The 15,650-nt window shown below is 37.6% G+C and overlaps 1 protein-coding gene across 3 annotated transcripts in view; it reads left to right on the forward strand.

The window, feature by feature from the left end:
- The window catches only part of LOC138320707 (neurogenic locus Notch protein-like), an 83,374-nt gene extending 68,371 nt beyond the window's left edge, over positions 1–15,003 (forward strand). For all 3 annotated transcript variants that reach the window (XM_069263877.1, XM_069263878.1, XM_069263879.1), the window contains 18 exons: positions 1,466–1,579; positions 1,872–2,067; positions 2,244–2,389; positions 2,556–2,786; positions 3,067–3,445; positions 3,760–4,115; positions 4,227–4,885; positions 5,125–5,320; positions 5,602–5,774; positions 6,209–6,762; positions 7,342–7,481; positions 7,725–7,974; positions 8,185–8,281; positions 8,561–8,891; positions 9,021–9,172; positions 9,260–9,407; positions 9,834–9,931; positions 10,214–15,003. In XM_069263877.1, the coding sequence (XP_069119978.1) occupies positions 1,466–1,579; positions 1,872–2,067; positions 2,244–2,389; positions 2,556–2,786; positions 3,067–3,445; positions 3,760–4,115; positions 4,227–4,885; positions 5,125–5,320; positions 5,602–5,774; positions 6,209–6,762; positions 7,342–7,481; positions 7,725–7,974; positions 8,185–8,281; positions 8,561–8,891; positions 9,021–9,172; positions 9,260–9,407; positions 9,834–9,931; positions 10,214–11,386 (5,393 nt within the window). In that variant the 3' untranslated portion in view covers positions 11,387–15,003. The remainder of the gene's footprint in view (positions 1–1,465; positions 1,580–1,871; positions 2,068–2,243; positions 2,390–2,555; positions 2,787–3,066; positions 3,446–3,759; positions 4,116–4,226; positions 4,886–5,124; positions 5,321–5,601; positions 5,775–6,208; positions 6,763–7,341; positions 7,482–7,724; positions 7,975–8,184; positions 8,282–8,560; positions 8,892–9,020; positions 9,173–9,259; positions 9,408–9,833; positions 9,932–10,213) is intronic.
- The last annotated feature ends 647 nt before the right edge of the window (positions 15,004–15,650 follow it).

The raw sequence follows: 15,650 nt of genomic DNA on the forward strand, positions 1-15,650 counted from the left end.
AAAGTGCTTGTAAGAAAGGTTCTGAGGTAGCGATATCTGTGTGTGCTGAGGTAAAATATTTTATGATGTGAAATTGTGTCACAGTAGAGGTTACCAGCACTGGTATTTAAATGTACCTAAATCAGATCTGTGCTCAATAGAGCGTGATGCGAGGTTTAACTGGGTCGTCCCAGGTAGGAGGTACACGGTGAGTCACCCTCCGTGAGTGAGATAACATGACAAATTGCCCTAATCCCCTCCTATAATTCTATACCTATCGTTAGGTAGAACCCTTTGTCCTATCGCTACAACTCACTAACTTGCCTCGAGGATTAAAATTTAAAAGATTGAAAAAAGTTGTATTATCCTGATTGTAGCCTTTGTTTGGTTGTTAAAACTTAAAGTCAAACCTGATACTAAGATTAGTCGTAGAAAGTGGACTTAAATATTTTGGATTTTAATTTGATGTGAAAGACTGCGGCAGAAACTTACCTTTCCCACGACCAAGATACTTGATAATTGAAAATAAAATATATGCGATTCCATCTCTCTATAAGTAAAATAAAGATATACCAGGTATGTGATTCTAAAGCTGGTAATCTGTATACCTGTTATAGATAACATTTACCCGTTAATTCAAAATCATCAAATGAAACACCTTTTAAAAATGAAGGTTTTAAAAAAAGCTATATTGACAAGATATTGCTATGATAATAGGTTAACGAATGATTCATCAATTCACAGAGTTATTCTTTACAGATTAGGTAGTTTTATCAGTGATCTTGCTGAAGATGTGGAATGTTTTCTGACTCACGTTACAAAACACTATATGAAGATCCTTGTCTGATTATATTCAAATGAATTATAAGATTTTCTAAGAGACTTGCTCATTAAAGCCTGTGTAAGATCAGGTGCTGTTTAATGTCGGGTTAGAGGGATTATCATTGCATTTCCATCTGTGTATATCCCGGTCAGAATTATCGTGGTGCGCGGCTATCGTACAAAGCCACAGATTTCATTTTCAAATCCCTAATTCAAGTTTACTGTACCAATCAAACTGCAGACATTTAGCCTTTCCAAATCCTGATTAATATTAAGGGAACTTTTCACTGATTAGGATTAAATAAAGATTAAAATTTAGAATTACATGAGAATAATTAAACACAGGTTCCTCTCAGAAATAACATTTTCATAACTTTGATATGATCAATAGAGATTAATTACTGTAACATACTTATTTTATCGCAGTCAGATTTTAGTGCAAATGCAAAATCAATGTAAACTGTGATTTATTAGAGCAGATAAATTTCAGTGCAATTCAGTGGTAAAATACCCTGGTACAAAATTTAGCCGTGTACATGAATTAGCACTTCAAAGTACATTTACAGTAGATACCCATTTTTGAATGAATATATGAATGTTTGACTTCCAATGCCTTGTTTGGCCTATAAATTTTGATAATAAAAACTGTTTTCTTTATTTCAAGGTATGAATTGTGAAAAGAATCATAACGAATGTGCTACCAACCCCTGTTTTAACGACGGAGTCTGCCATGATGGTATCAACACTTATTCCTGTACCTGTGAACCCGGCTACTCAGGTAAAATTCTCTCATTAACGAGTAAAAAATAACACAATAAGATGCTTTAGGTGTCATCGTAAAGGGGATTAGGTACAAGATTGGAGTTCAATATCATAGAATGGATGAAAGCAATTTAATTTTTTTTAATTTGATAGATCTTACAATGTTTACCTTCGAGATATTGATATGAAAAAAAGTTCCTGAATTGTGTAAATGTGTATGACTGGATATGAGTTTAAATGATGTTTCTATGTATAGGTAGATTTTGATTAATGTTTGATAATTATGATATATTTTGTTTTTGTTACAGGGAAAAACTGTGAGATAAACATTGATGAATGCCTGTCCAATCCCTGTAACAATGGGGGAAAGTGTGTGGATGGTATTAATGGGTTCCGCTGTAACTGTCCCGCGGGTTATTATGACGAACAATGCCTGTCCAACATTGATGAGTGTACCAGTAATCCGTGTCTACATGGGGGTCGGTGTAAAGATGGTGTCAACAGGTACGCATACACTATATATAAGTTAAAAACTTAAGATATTCTCAGAGATCTTGTGTCATATTAAGACATTTTTGGTGTTAAATATTAAAGAAAAGGGAGAAATTTAACATAAACACAAATGAAATACAAATCCTGATGGTACAAAGGGAGATAACTGTTTGTGGTCCTGATTACAGGTTTGACTGCCTCTGTTTGGATGGGTACGAGGGAGCTCGATGTGAGACACAGAAGAACTACTGTCAATCTAATCCATGTCAGCACCGTGGTGAATGTGTGAAATTCCTCGGAGGCTACAGCTGTAATTGTCTACCAGGCTACACAGGTAAGTGTCTACCTCTCATCAATTTTACACTGCATTTGTCAAATGATAATTCTACAAATTCTCTGTTAAATCATCCCCCATGGAGAATCAGTTTACACCCTTGTTGATTCCAGAGTTTGTTCAAAATATTGTAAACATTTTATCAACATCTGTTTGTATTTGTCAGGAATCAACTGCGAGATTAACATAGATGAGTGTCGGAGTAATCCCTGTGTCCATGGTAGCTGTATCGACCTTGCCAACAGCTATCAATGTCACTGTCAGGTTCCTTGGACTGGTACTAACTGTGACCAGAAGATGGATCCCTGCAGCTCTAACCCGTGTACTAACCAGGCCACCTGTACTAACGACTTCGACTACAACGACTTTTCCTGTAGCTGTCATCCTGGCTACACAGGTAAAGTTTAGACCATATACAGGCTAACCTGCCTAGATGACCACCTGTTTAACACCTGTAATCAAAGAATCAATTGGAAACACTCTTCCTATATATATAACTTGTTTTCGGAGACCACCTGTCATTTATGACCATAATTTTTTGTTTCCTTTAAGAGTCATATATAACAAGTTTGACTGATGGAAAAGAATGTATTCATACCATTTCATATATTGAGTTACGCTTGTAATTTAACCTATTTTTCCACTTGATCGTTACTGTATGTGTTTATTGTCTACAGGTCGTTACTGCCATCAGGACATTAACGAATGTAACCACTCCCCTTGTATTAACGGCTACTGTACCAACTCCATTGGTTCCTTCAACTGTACATGTAGTATGGGCTTTGAGGGGAGATACTGTGAGATAGACCATGATGATTGCTTCCCTGACCCCTGTATGAATGGCGGGACGTGTTTTGACAAGACTAACGAATATACCTGTGTATGTCGTAAAGGTTATACAGGTAGCAACTGTGAGATCGAGATCAACGAGTGTAACTCCAACCCCTGTCAGAACAACGCCGTCTGTACGGATTATGTCGACTCGTACGTCTGTTCCTGTCAGGCTGGGTTTAGTGGCGTTCATTGTCAGAACAATGACAATGACTGTACGTCCAGGTTAGTCTCCCAAATTATTATTATTACGACTGTTAAGCTTGACTCCACTTTTATGTAGGAACGATACTGTAAACCAGATGTTCATGTCTGATGACTGATGACTTCATTTGTAATTTAGTGACAAGTTGTTCTATTGTACCTTTGCCATTTCTAATACACCACATTGTATCACGCATGAAACACAGGTGGTTTACAGTATAAACTAAAATATATTTTTATCAATACATATAAAGAAAATTTCAATTTGATAATGTTAAAAATTGATAATATCAAGGACAGCAATGATATATGTATTGTTTTGTATGAATTTTCAGCTCCTGCTTACATGGAGGTCGATGTGTGGACGGTATCAATGACTATCAATGTATGTGTGAGGTGGGTTACACTGGCTCCAACTGTCAGCATCGTATCAATCCGTGCGATTCTAACCCCTGTATGGACGGTGGCACATGTGATAACCACGGCTCCGCCTTCAAGTGTTACTGTCCCTACGGTCTGACTGGGCCTCGATGTGAGGCTTTCGTCGACTGGTGTACCAACAACCCCTGTAAGAACGGCGCCACATGCACACAGGAAGCTCACATGTACAAATGTACGTGTGCCTCAGGCTGGAATGGAATCCGATGTGACATCAGCGCCGTCACCTGTCTCGCTGCAGCTAACATAAAAGGTAAGTACCATAGCTTTTACTTATATGTTCATTCTAAATGTTTATTAACATAATCATACAAGCATTCATTATATCAGCCTTATGTTTATCAATACTTGTTTGATGTTTCAGGTGTTCCTGTTCAAGAACTCTGCCAAAATGGAGGCATCTGTACTAACGTCAACAACAGTCACAGATGTCAGTGTAGCCAAGGTTACGAAGGGAGTTATTGTGAGGAGGATATCGACGAATGTTCCTCTGCACCATGTCAGAACGGCGGGTCATGTCAAGATAACGTTGGCAACTACAAGTGTTCATGTCCAAACGGTTTTATGGGGGTAAATTGTGAGGTGAATATCGACGACTGTGCGAGTAATCCATGTGCCAATGGTGGAACCTGTCACGATCTGATTGCAGACTTCCAGTGTTCCTGTCCACGTGGCACCCGAGGGTTACTATGTCAATATAACGAGGAAGACTGCTATGCTGGGGCCTGTCATCACAATGGCACCTGTGTGGACAAAGTCAGTGGCTTTGAGTGTATATGTCCTCCAGGATTTGTTGGTGAACACTGCGAAGGAGATGTGGATGAATGTCAGACACAGAGGCCGTGTGATCCCGAGGGAACCTTTAGTTGTGTCCAGTTGAACAATGACTACCGATGTGACTGTAGGCCAGGCTACACTGGGCCTCACTGTGCACAGCCTATGAACTTCTGCATGCCCAACCCTTGTCGTAATGGCGGCACCTGTACCAAGGCCCAACACAGCTACCAATGTGCTTGTACGGGGGTAAGTTACATTGAGCTTTGGAAAATAGAGCTCTTTGTATATAAATGTATATACAGTTATCTGTATCATTATAGTTATCATAACTTGTATCAAATCATATTGCCTTTTTGGTTAAAAATGCTTAAAAGCAGAAGTTTTTGTGGAAATTCAGTGTTTGAAGAAAATAGAAAATACTGTTTACATGTATGGAAGAAAAGACGAAATATTTTGAATTGATTGATTTGGTTTCTACTTTCCAGGGGTATTTTGGTGACCTGTGTGAGCTCAGTGCCTGTACAAGTTCACCCTGTAAGAACAATGGCTTGTGTGTACCCGGTTCACATGGATTTGATTGCATGTGTGAACAAGGCATAACTGGGGACAGGTGTGAGATTGATGAAGTTGATGAATGTGTGTCATCGCCATGCCTACGAGGAACATGTATAGACAGACCTGGTAAGTAATGGCTGATGGATACTAGCACCATCTGGTAGTGTTAAGTTGCAGTAGACAAATGTTTGAGTATTCGCTTCATTGGCTAGGGCCTTCTTGCAGCTTTTCACTTTGAAGGGAGATAACTCTTTCACATTGAAGATTTGATGATATATCAGAAGAAGCTTGCTTATAAGTCAATATTTGAATAAGTATAAATGTATACCATATAAGTGTAATGTATTGCAAGACGATATGAGTGTGAATGGTTTCTGGTACTTACCAATAATAAATGTATTTTACAGGACGATACGAATGTGACTGTCCTGTCCGATATACTGGTGTCAACTGTGATATATATGACTCAGCATCCCCAGGGGGTATTGGGACAGATCAAAGCACCACTCCCTCGACAGGCGGAGGCTCATCCTGTCCCATGGCAGAGTGTGCTGCTAAAGCTGGAGATGGCATATGTGACGTAAGTATTCAATTTTGGCTGAAATAAAATTTCTTTTTACTTGTGAATAATTAATTTTTGTTTGTTTTTATACTAAATCTGATTTCCTGATTGGCAGATGCTTTTTCTTCATACTACTATGAAGAAAAAATTCTAGAATGGAAGGAAAACCCAACATTATGATGTCACAATAGAGACATCGAAGTTGTCTGAAAAATTAATTATAAGCATTGATATAACTATTTCTTAACTTCAATGGGTTATGAAATAAATTTTGTTTCCAGATTTCTTTTAGAATTCTCCATGTGGATTCGCATAGTTTGCAAACATAATTTATTTTATACCCTGATGAAGTTAAAAAATAGTGACATCAATGCTTAAATATTAAATCATTTGGTTTTTTTTCAATTTTGATATATATATTACATAAGCATGCTTGTTGTTAACTATTACAGAAAGAGTGTGCTATTGTGGACTGTGAGTTTGACGGTGGTGACTGTTCATTAGGATTCCTCAAGTTGTGGCAGAGGTGTTCCCAGCCCCGCAATGGTGTTGCCTGTTACAACGTTTACAATAACTCCCAATGTGACCTCGACTGTAACAATCCTGATTGTCTGTTTGATGGAGGCGATTGTAACATCAAGGAGCCCTGTAATCCCAGTTATAACTTATACTGTGAGAAACATTACAAGAATGGTCACTGTGACACTGGCTGTAATACAACAGCCTGTAACTGGGATGGAGGCGACTGTAATCCAAAGCCAAACATTCTTCCTGGAACCATGGTGCTTGTCGTCATGAAGACACCCGAGGAATTTCTTCGGGACTCTTCTGAGTTCCTGCGGCTGCTAGGACAGCTTCTTCAGATAATTGTAAAAATCAAATTGACAGAACAAGGAGAAAAAATGGTATATCCATGGAAACCTAGCCCAGTCAGTACAGGGTCCCGAGCAAAGAGATTTGCCATGATACGTAGCCTGCGGTCTGTTCCTGATGATGACTACATAGGGTAAGTAAATGTAAACACTACTTGTAGGATCTACACTGTGACTCAGATGCTAAGTAGGATATTTAACAGGGTGTTCATCATCAATTTTTCTCAAATTTTTTTATTCTTTTAAAGGCCCACTACCTTTCCGGAGAAAAAAATTAAAGGTTTCTTAAAAACATTAAAACCATAAGAAAATACATATCGATGGCCTTAGATGAGGTAACAACACCAACCATATGCAAGATTTCCTGCGTAATATATGATAACTGTGGAGATTCATGTCGCTGATTTGTCGTCTGGCGCAGTGGCAGTCAACTACCGCGCGGTTTTTAGGTCAACGGCGGGAATCATAAGACGACCCGCGTTAAAAAAAAATTAACATTATATTTACTTAAATTTAATTGTTCAGAAGATGATGATAAGTGTAGTATTGACGGTAAGTCAATAACTTTTGCGAATCTACAAAATTATCGATCTAGTTTTACATTCCCATTTTAAAAATTAAAAGCCGTTTCGGAAAGGTAGTGGCCCTTTAAACTCGTCCTAAGTCATACATAAAACAGTTTTTAAGTGATATAATTGCGGTTTGTTTTACAGGAGTGAAGTACACTTGGTTCTGGATCAGAGTTTTTGTCAGTTGGATAACTGTTTGCCGTCTGTGGACAGTGCTGCTGAGGTGTTGGTGGCCTCTATACAGAGTGGCTGGGAATCATCTGTACCCATCCGACAGGTACAAGGTAAGGCATCTCTGTGGATACAGCTTAAAACAACCAGCATATAGGGTGTGCTCGTTTGTTGTTATCTTGGCTAGAGCTGACATCAACCAACATTGGCTGTACTAATTTATTGTTTTCCGTGGATAAGGTTGAAATGCGTCATGGCTTATTGTGAATACAGTTTTTTTGTCTGGAAAATGTAAGTTTGTTATACATGCATCAAGGATAACAAGGAAAATACCACTTTGTTATTGTATATTGTAGTTGAAAAAACCGGTACTGATCCCAACAAGCCAACTGTTTCTGGTAAGGCTGACGCCAATTTTGTAACGTATGCCATCATTGGAGGTGTATTCCTGCTGGTTTTAACCTTAGCCATCGTCATTGTCCTGTCCAGGAAGAGAGCTACAGGAAATACTTGGTTCCCAGAGGGATTCTTCACCACTACTTCCAATGCACAAAAGGACACCACCAACTCGTCTAAACGCCGCGTCCCTGACGGCGAGGAGGGCAAGTAAGTATCTGTGTAAGAGGATAACTAATCTAGTTTAAATACGTTTCCTTAACTCATTGAATGATATGAAGAGTTTCAAATGTGACTTTGGTATTAAATCTTTGGCTTGCTGTATACTGGATGTTCTCTAGGAATATGTGACTTTGGTATTAAATCTTTGGTTCTCGTTGGATGTTCCCTGGTGTAATACTTAGCTGTATTTGTTTACAGGAATATGAAGGGTGTTTGTGATGGTATGGATCACCACGGTTGTACCTCCCCGCCCTGGGACCCCGACGATCACTCACCGAAAACCAAACGAGTTAAGGTGAGAATCTGTAAATATGCTGATATTCATTCGTCTTTATTTAAGCAGCATGCGGTAACTACCCTTAATTTACAGACATAAGTTATATTCTTAATAATTCATACATTCACCATAATGATTCTCCATATTTTAATGTCTTATGTCTCTTGTTCTCTATATTATAGAGGATGCTATGTAAAAGCCTCTTGTTCTCTATATTATAGAGGATGCTATTATTCATGTTATACAGTCAGTATGTAAAAGCCAGTATCTTATAGACATTATGGGATGTATTTTCAGCTTGAACAGGAAGATCCCGAGTATGACCGAGCATCAGACATGCGACCCTGGACCCAGCAGCACCTAACAGCCGCTAACATCCCTAATGACATGGCCTTGACCCCACCAGAGGACCACAGCGGTGTAAAGGATGTGGATGTGCGAGGTCCTGATGGCTTTACTCCACTCATGTTGGCATCATTCCGTGGCGGCGGTCTAGATTCCGGAGTAGACGATGACTCGAGTGGTTCAGGGTCAGGAGAGAGCGGAGATTCAGAGGATCGATCTGTTGATATTATAACAGGACTACTAATGCAAGGTGCTGCAATCAATGCCCAGACAGACCGCACAGGTATGTTGGTCAAAAAGATATCCTAATGGCATCAAGTGTCAGATTTAGAGGGAGATTTGGAGCTGGTAGACCTAAATAATGGTTTTGGTTCTATTTTTCAAAGTGTTTTAAAACATTTGTGAATTACAGGAGAGACATCGCTACATTTAGCTGCTAGGTATGCTAGAGCTGACGCTGCTAAGGTGTTATTAGATGCTGGAGCTGACCCGAACTCAGAAGACAGTACTGGACGACGTCCACTTCATGCAGCCGTCGCGGCCGATGCTCAGGGAGTTTTCCAGGTTGGTATTTCTCTTCTATTTATAAAGTATTCTTTGTCATGTTTAAATAATGCCTGGAGTACATTGAGATTTTGTTGTCTGTTGTAGATTTTGTTACGTAACCGGTCCACCCACCTCAATGCTAAGATGAATGATGGCACTACGCCGATGATCCTAGCTGTACGACTGGCTACTGAAGGCATGGTAGAGGAACTGATAAACGCTGAGGCCGACATAAATGCTTCTGATGAATATGGTAGGTCACTTCATTAGCTGTCGATGTGTCTCACAATGAATTTGGTTTACATTGATGTAATAATGTCTGAAACTGACCTGTTTTGCCTTTAACTTATCCAAGTTAAAGCCTAATCAATAAAAGGTTGGTGTAACACAGCCATACTGAATCATCTCAAATTCTTCAGATTAAGTGAACTATGCAGAGTTGTGTTCTTGATGAAGAAGGTCTTAAGATAGAATTCCAAAGAAATTGTGTAACTCTCAGTACCTACAACTCCCAATAACAGAGAACTCTGTATAGCATTCTGTATATTAATGAAATCTGTATAGAACTAGTAATGGTTAAGAGAACTGTGACCGTTTTATTATTTTGATTTTTGTATAGCACTAGCAATGGTTAGAGAATTGGGTACTGTACTGTTTTATTCTTTATATACGTTTGTAGGTAAGACAGCTCTACACTGGGCAGCAGCTGTCAACAATGCCAACGCTGCTCAAGTCTTGCTACAGCACGGTGCTAATCGCGACGCTCAGAACATGAAGGTAGGCACAATTTTTATTCTTTATACCAGAATTAAGTCCTTTAATGTTAGTAAAATTTGAAAGATATTTTATTTGTTATTTCTACAAAATTTTAATAGGATTGATTTTAAACGAAAGGCTTTATCAGTTGTCTTCAAGTGTAAGATAGTACAATAATTCTAAAATGCACTTGAATTAAAAGATGCTATAATAAATTTGTATTCTACATTTTGGTTGAAATAAACTACACTGGCATTGCAAACCTAGTAGATATATCAATATTGTTTTATTTCTTTTTTTCAGGACGAGACTCCGCTTTTCTTGGCAGCAAAAGAAGGAAGTTTCGAGACAGCCAAGATTCTACTGGATCATTTTGCAAATCGTGATATTACCGATCATATGGACAGACTTCCTAAAGACATAGCTAGTGAACGACTTCATCAAGATATACTTCAGCTTCTCGATGAATACCCCACTAATAGTCCCAATGTATCCATTCATGGAATGCCAACCTCGCCCAATCATCTTCATTATATGCCACAGAAACAGTCTAAACCAAAGTCGCGCAAAAATAAAAATGGCAGTCCGGGCCATCCTATATCTCCCAACGGAGTTTCTAATGGACACACAAAGAAAAGTCGGCCGAAAAAGAAGCCGGCGAAAAGTGCTAACAGAAACTGTGTGCCTCATAGTAGTGAAGGTTCTTCAGTGGGTACTGTGTCCCCGGGGAACTCTATAGAGTCTCCCCAGGGGTACGAGAGGACGCCACCGTCCTATGACAGTATGTATGGTAAAGGTTACCCCTTGGCCCTGCCCCAGGGGGTTATGCCTGACCACAATATGTTAGGAGGGAGTGGTCAGTATGAACCTACAATGGAACAATCAGAGGTGTTATGGCACCAAGGCCACATGCAGAACCCACATGTGGTACCTCTGCCAACACCACCTCATACACTGCCGCAGGCCACTTCCCCACATAGTATTCCAGTGTCCATTCCTACGCCTCCCAACAGTATGCAGTCCAATGGAAGTCCAGCCCATGACAAAATATCACCCATGAAGAAAAGTTTCCCAACATCTCCTACTCACATACAAGCCATGCAACAAAGAGCAAGACAGGAGCGTGGCAATCACGACAGCCCATTGAGCAGGCAAAACGAACAATTCTCATATCCTAGTACGAATGTGGTGGAGAACATTCCAGCACTGTATACAGACAATTACGGCCAGTCATCTGGTCAACTTCACCAGCCTAAGTACATAGACCAATACCCCACCCCTCCTTCCCAACATAGCATGGAATCCCCACCCCAAATCATACATGGTGCAATGCCCGATCACTACCTAACCCCCTCACCCGATTCCCCTGGACAATGGTCAAGTTCTTCACCGCACTCCATTTCGGATTGGTCAGAAGGCATTTCAAGTCCTGACCAGCCACTACAGAACCGTAGTAACAAGCCAGTGTATATTTAGTGATATGGCTGTGTAGTGCTGGTGTGTGACAGACTGCTGACCAGTAGGGAGGGTCAACAGCACTGAGCTATAATAGAAACAGTGTTGACCTCCACAGGATTATTCTCTGTATGTTTCTGGAATGCTATGTACTATTCATAGAGATAAAGGAAATACTGTGGTTAAGTCATGGAAGTGTTATAGGGCAAAGTGTATGCAAAATGTTTTATAGAGGCAAACATACTCTAGGCCATGGGACAACAGCATGCTCTGGGAGCTTTGGAGCATGCTCTAGAGGCCTGTGAGTTCATGTTAATCTAGGACAGCCAGTATGTCGACATACCGTGTTCAGTGTACCAGCAGTTTCCTGATCCTGTGGATCTCTGCATTTATACGTCTCTACATGAGACAAGACATTTATAACTCTGTGTCTCCCCTACAAGGGGATATATATATAAAGAGGGAGTCACAGAACAGCCTGGGTCTCCCACTGGGAGACCCCGGTCACCAAGGGACCATCTTCATCCTTATCATCTTCATCGTCATCAATCACACTCCTCTGTATAGATGTGTGCAAAGGCAGCAGTGACTGTCATACTAAAGGTGTAATATATATTTCGTCAGCATTGTGTCCATGTACTACATATGTTTGATTCTAATGGTTAAGTCATCATTTCCACAACTCCACTGCAAATCATTCAATTCATTATATTTTTTGGGATTTTTTTAGAAAAGAACTTTATTTGAAACAAAAAAGATAACTTTTAATTTAAAGTTTATATAATGACATTGGGATGTGTGGAAATGGTGACAAATGCTCTAGCAGTCCCTCTTTGTGACCCTCTATCTTTCGAGCTTCAAGCTAGAGAGTCCACACAAGGGGATACTTAAAGGGGTATGTAATGCACAGGTAGTCTATTTATAGATTTGACAAATGCATGCTGACGTCCAGTCACATTTGTGCACTCATTCCGCCATTGTAGGTATATAGACTATATAACCACGAGATCTCACTCGAAGATGTTATATCTAATGTTCATAACTATTTTTGTAAGTTTCTACAGTGTAATGAGGAGTTGTCTCCCCCTGACCATTTTCTGCCACACAAATCTAGGTTGAACCAAAGACTCATTGTGTTACCCAAATACATGGTACGCATTAATGGGGATTTTTTTCTGTTAATTTTTTTTTGTTAAATTCTGTTTTAGCTATTACAATTTTATATTTCTAAGACCAATTGAAATGTGGAGTCAGACTTGGTTTCATCTATATGTATACTGTTTATCCACCGATAAAGATTTGTCCACTATAAAAAGTGCTAGTGAATTAAGACTACAAACTAATGGCTTACAATGGTGTATCATACAATGGTGTATCACTTCAGTAGGAAATCAAGGGCTTGTTTATTTTCATAGACAAGAAGGGAGCTGTGTTGTGATAAACAAGGCAACACAAGTTTTTGACGAGTCCTCTACAGTAGAAAGTTTTGTTTTGCTGCATTTTGTTTCCATTCTGAACTTTAGAAGAATGATTTTTACAAATTGATATGCCTCTTAGCATATTATTCTGATTAATATTGTACAAACAATAAATTCAACACAAAAAAAATAGAATACAAGGTGCTATAGTTAGAGCAGGTCCCTGACCTAAAGCCGTCTTCAAAAACATCGAAATTGTAAACATGTAAACATTGTTCATTTAAACAAGATACTGTTTACAAACAAAATACTGAACAAAGCATCATCTATGTTGCTTTCCACACTAATTCATTAATTGATGGTTTTAAAACAGGAGTCCATGTTGGGAGTACTGTATATTTTATTCTGTGGTTTATATATATATATGTTAAAACATTTCTGGTATGTACTCATTATATTTAAATAGACCAGGGAAGATCATCTGGTCTAGGGACTGTATTCACCACAAAATAATTGCCTACCCCGATTTCGTTATGCACTTACAAAAATTACACAACATAAAACTTTTGCAAAGGTCTTATTGGTGCATTTAAATGATTTTTTTTTATGTTTTATTGTGGAATTCCGTGTCCTCAAAGATCCCACCTAGACAGGCTATTTCCTTGGCTAAACATTGTATCGATCCACACAGTACTCCCACAGTTTTAACCAGTACCAAAACACATTTTTATATGTATTTTTTTATCATAAACCAAAGTACATTGATATTGTATTTTAATGAAATTCTGCAATTTATTTTGAAATGCTTTTTATAAGTTGGAAGCCCATCGCTATTTTGATATGGTTTATAGCTATGACCAATTGGCATCAAGCTTTTTATCTTGTGACTTTATAGCAAATTTAAAATGAGATGTTTTTTTATATATTATATTTTTCACTAGCATGAAGTATGTATTATGATAACATGATGATGATATCTCCCAATATTAAGAGATTCTTATGAAGTAGTATTTGTTACAAGTTTTTATATGTGACACTAAGTTTAGCACAGGGATGTGCTAAGTGTTTAACAATGTGCCATGAACAAGAAAATTGAACATTGTATCATATACGCGCGGTAAGTTCTGTGTATTATTTAACTTTTTTAATTTATATCAATATTACAGACACAATTGAGAGATTAAATGTAGGGATGCTTTAAATATTTTACATAGAGACTGTGCTCATTATATAAGTTAAGTTGACTAATATTTTTCATTGCTGTTTGTAGTCTTTTTGAGAAAGCTGATGCACAAAATTCTATAATGAAATTTTCAACATACATATAAATGTATCAGAGCAAAGTGTTAAAAATGAACAAATTTGACAGTGGTGTCATTTAAAACGATCAAATTGACGGAAACTTTAAAATAAAACACCACTTGCAATTTATGAACAAAACTTTATATTTCACATGTATAAATATACATGCAGAATAGATTACATTAATGAGCCTAATTTATAATGGGAAATTGTACATGGAAGTTTCCTTACCAGTCAGATTAATGTGTGGCGAGGAGTTAATAGTGCTTTGTGGTGCCAATTGTATACCATGTGGTACCCCCAGAGGCACACTCTGTTATATAAAGTTTGTTTTTATTGTTATTATCAGTTAAACATTGTTGAGAGTTTAATTACCAGAATCTTACTCAATAGAGAATGAAGTGTCTCATTGTATTACAGCTCTACGTAAACTTTTGTTAAACCATTTTCATGTTTATATATCAGAGTAACTTTTCAGCTTGATGAAAGAAACCTCTTCATACCATAAAAATGGCCAGTTAATGTCTCGTCATCAATTCATTATTCAATGATTGTATTTTGAAACAGTGGAATTCTAAAGCAATGTTTTCATAGTAATTTAATATTTTGACAGTGGTATTCTCAATTTCCAAAGAGCTTATTTTGTAATAACAAGCCATTACCCGTGTATAAATTTAATCTGTGACAGCCATTGTCAAGAAACATTGTCTAAACTGGGTAGAGAGCTGTACTACTAACAGGACACATTTTGTAGGTGATATTTTGTACAGTGATAAGTTATTAGCCTACATTTGATGCCACACTCATAGGTCACTTCAGCTTGCCATGGTAACTATGTTGGTATGGCAACATTGTATATTTCATTTATAGACATCACAATTTCTTTAAGAAAACAAAAAATAAAGAAATTTATGTAGATATTGTTGTTATTGTTTTATTTGATATTTTCCCAAATTATTTTCATGTACAATGTACTGTAAATCAAATTATTTTCGCAGCATTTTTGTTTTGCATTTCATGCCCAAAAATTTTTTCATGATGGCGATTTGATTTTGCAATTTACGATTTTAAAAAAGTCGAACTTTTTGGAAAGGGCTATTTAATATTCACAAAACCTCATCATTCTCAAAATTTGCAAAATGTAATCAAATTGTAATTGCATGTGATGATAAGTTGATTTATAAAACACTCTTGGTTTCCATGGGAAGTCATATACACGTATTTATGGTTTCTATGAGTATTTCTACATTCATGGTTTCTATTGGTATTTCTATATTCATGGTTTTTATGGGTATTTCTATATTCATGGTTTCTATGAGTATTTCTATATTCATGGTTTCTATGGGTATTTCTATATTCATGGTTTCTATGGGTATTTCTATATTCATGGTTTCTATGAGTATTTCTATATTCATGGTTTTTATGGGTATTTCTATATTCATGGTTTCTATGGGTATTTCTATATTCATGATTTTTATGAGTATTTCTATATTCATGGTTTCTATTGGTATTTCTATAATTATGGTTTTTATGGGTATTTCTATATTCATGGTTTCTATGGGTAT

The sequence above is a fragment of the Argopecten irradians genome, chromosome 4 (assembly GCF_041381155.1).
Source record: "Argopecten irradians isolate NY chromosome 4, Ai_NY, whole genome shotgun sequence".
Taxonomy (NCBI): Eukaryota; Metazoa; Mollusca; class Bivalvia; order Pectinida; family Pectinidae; genus Argopecten; species Argopecten irradians.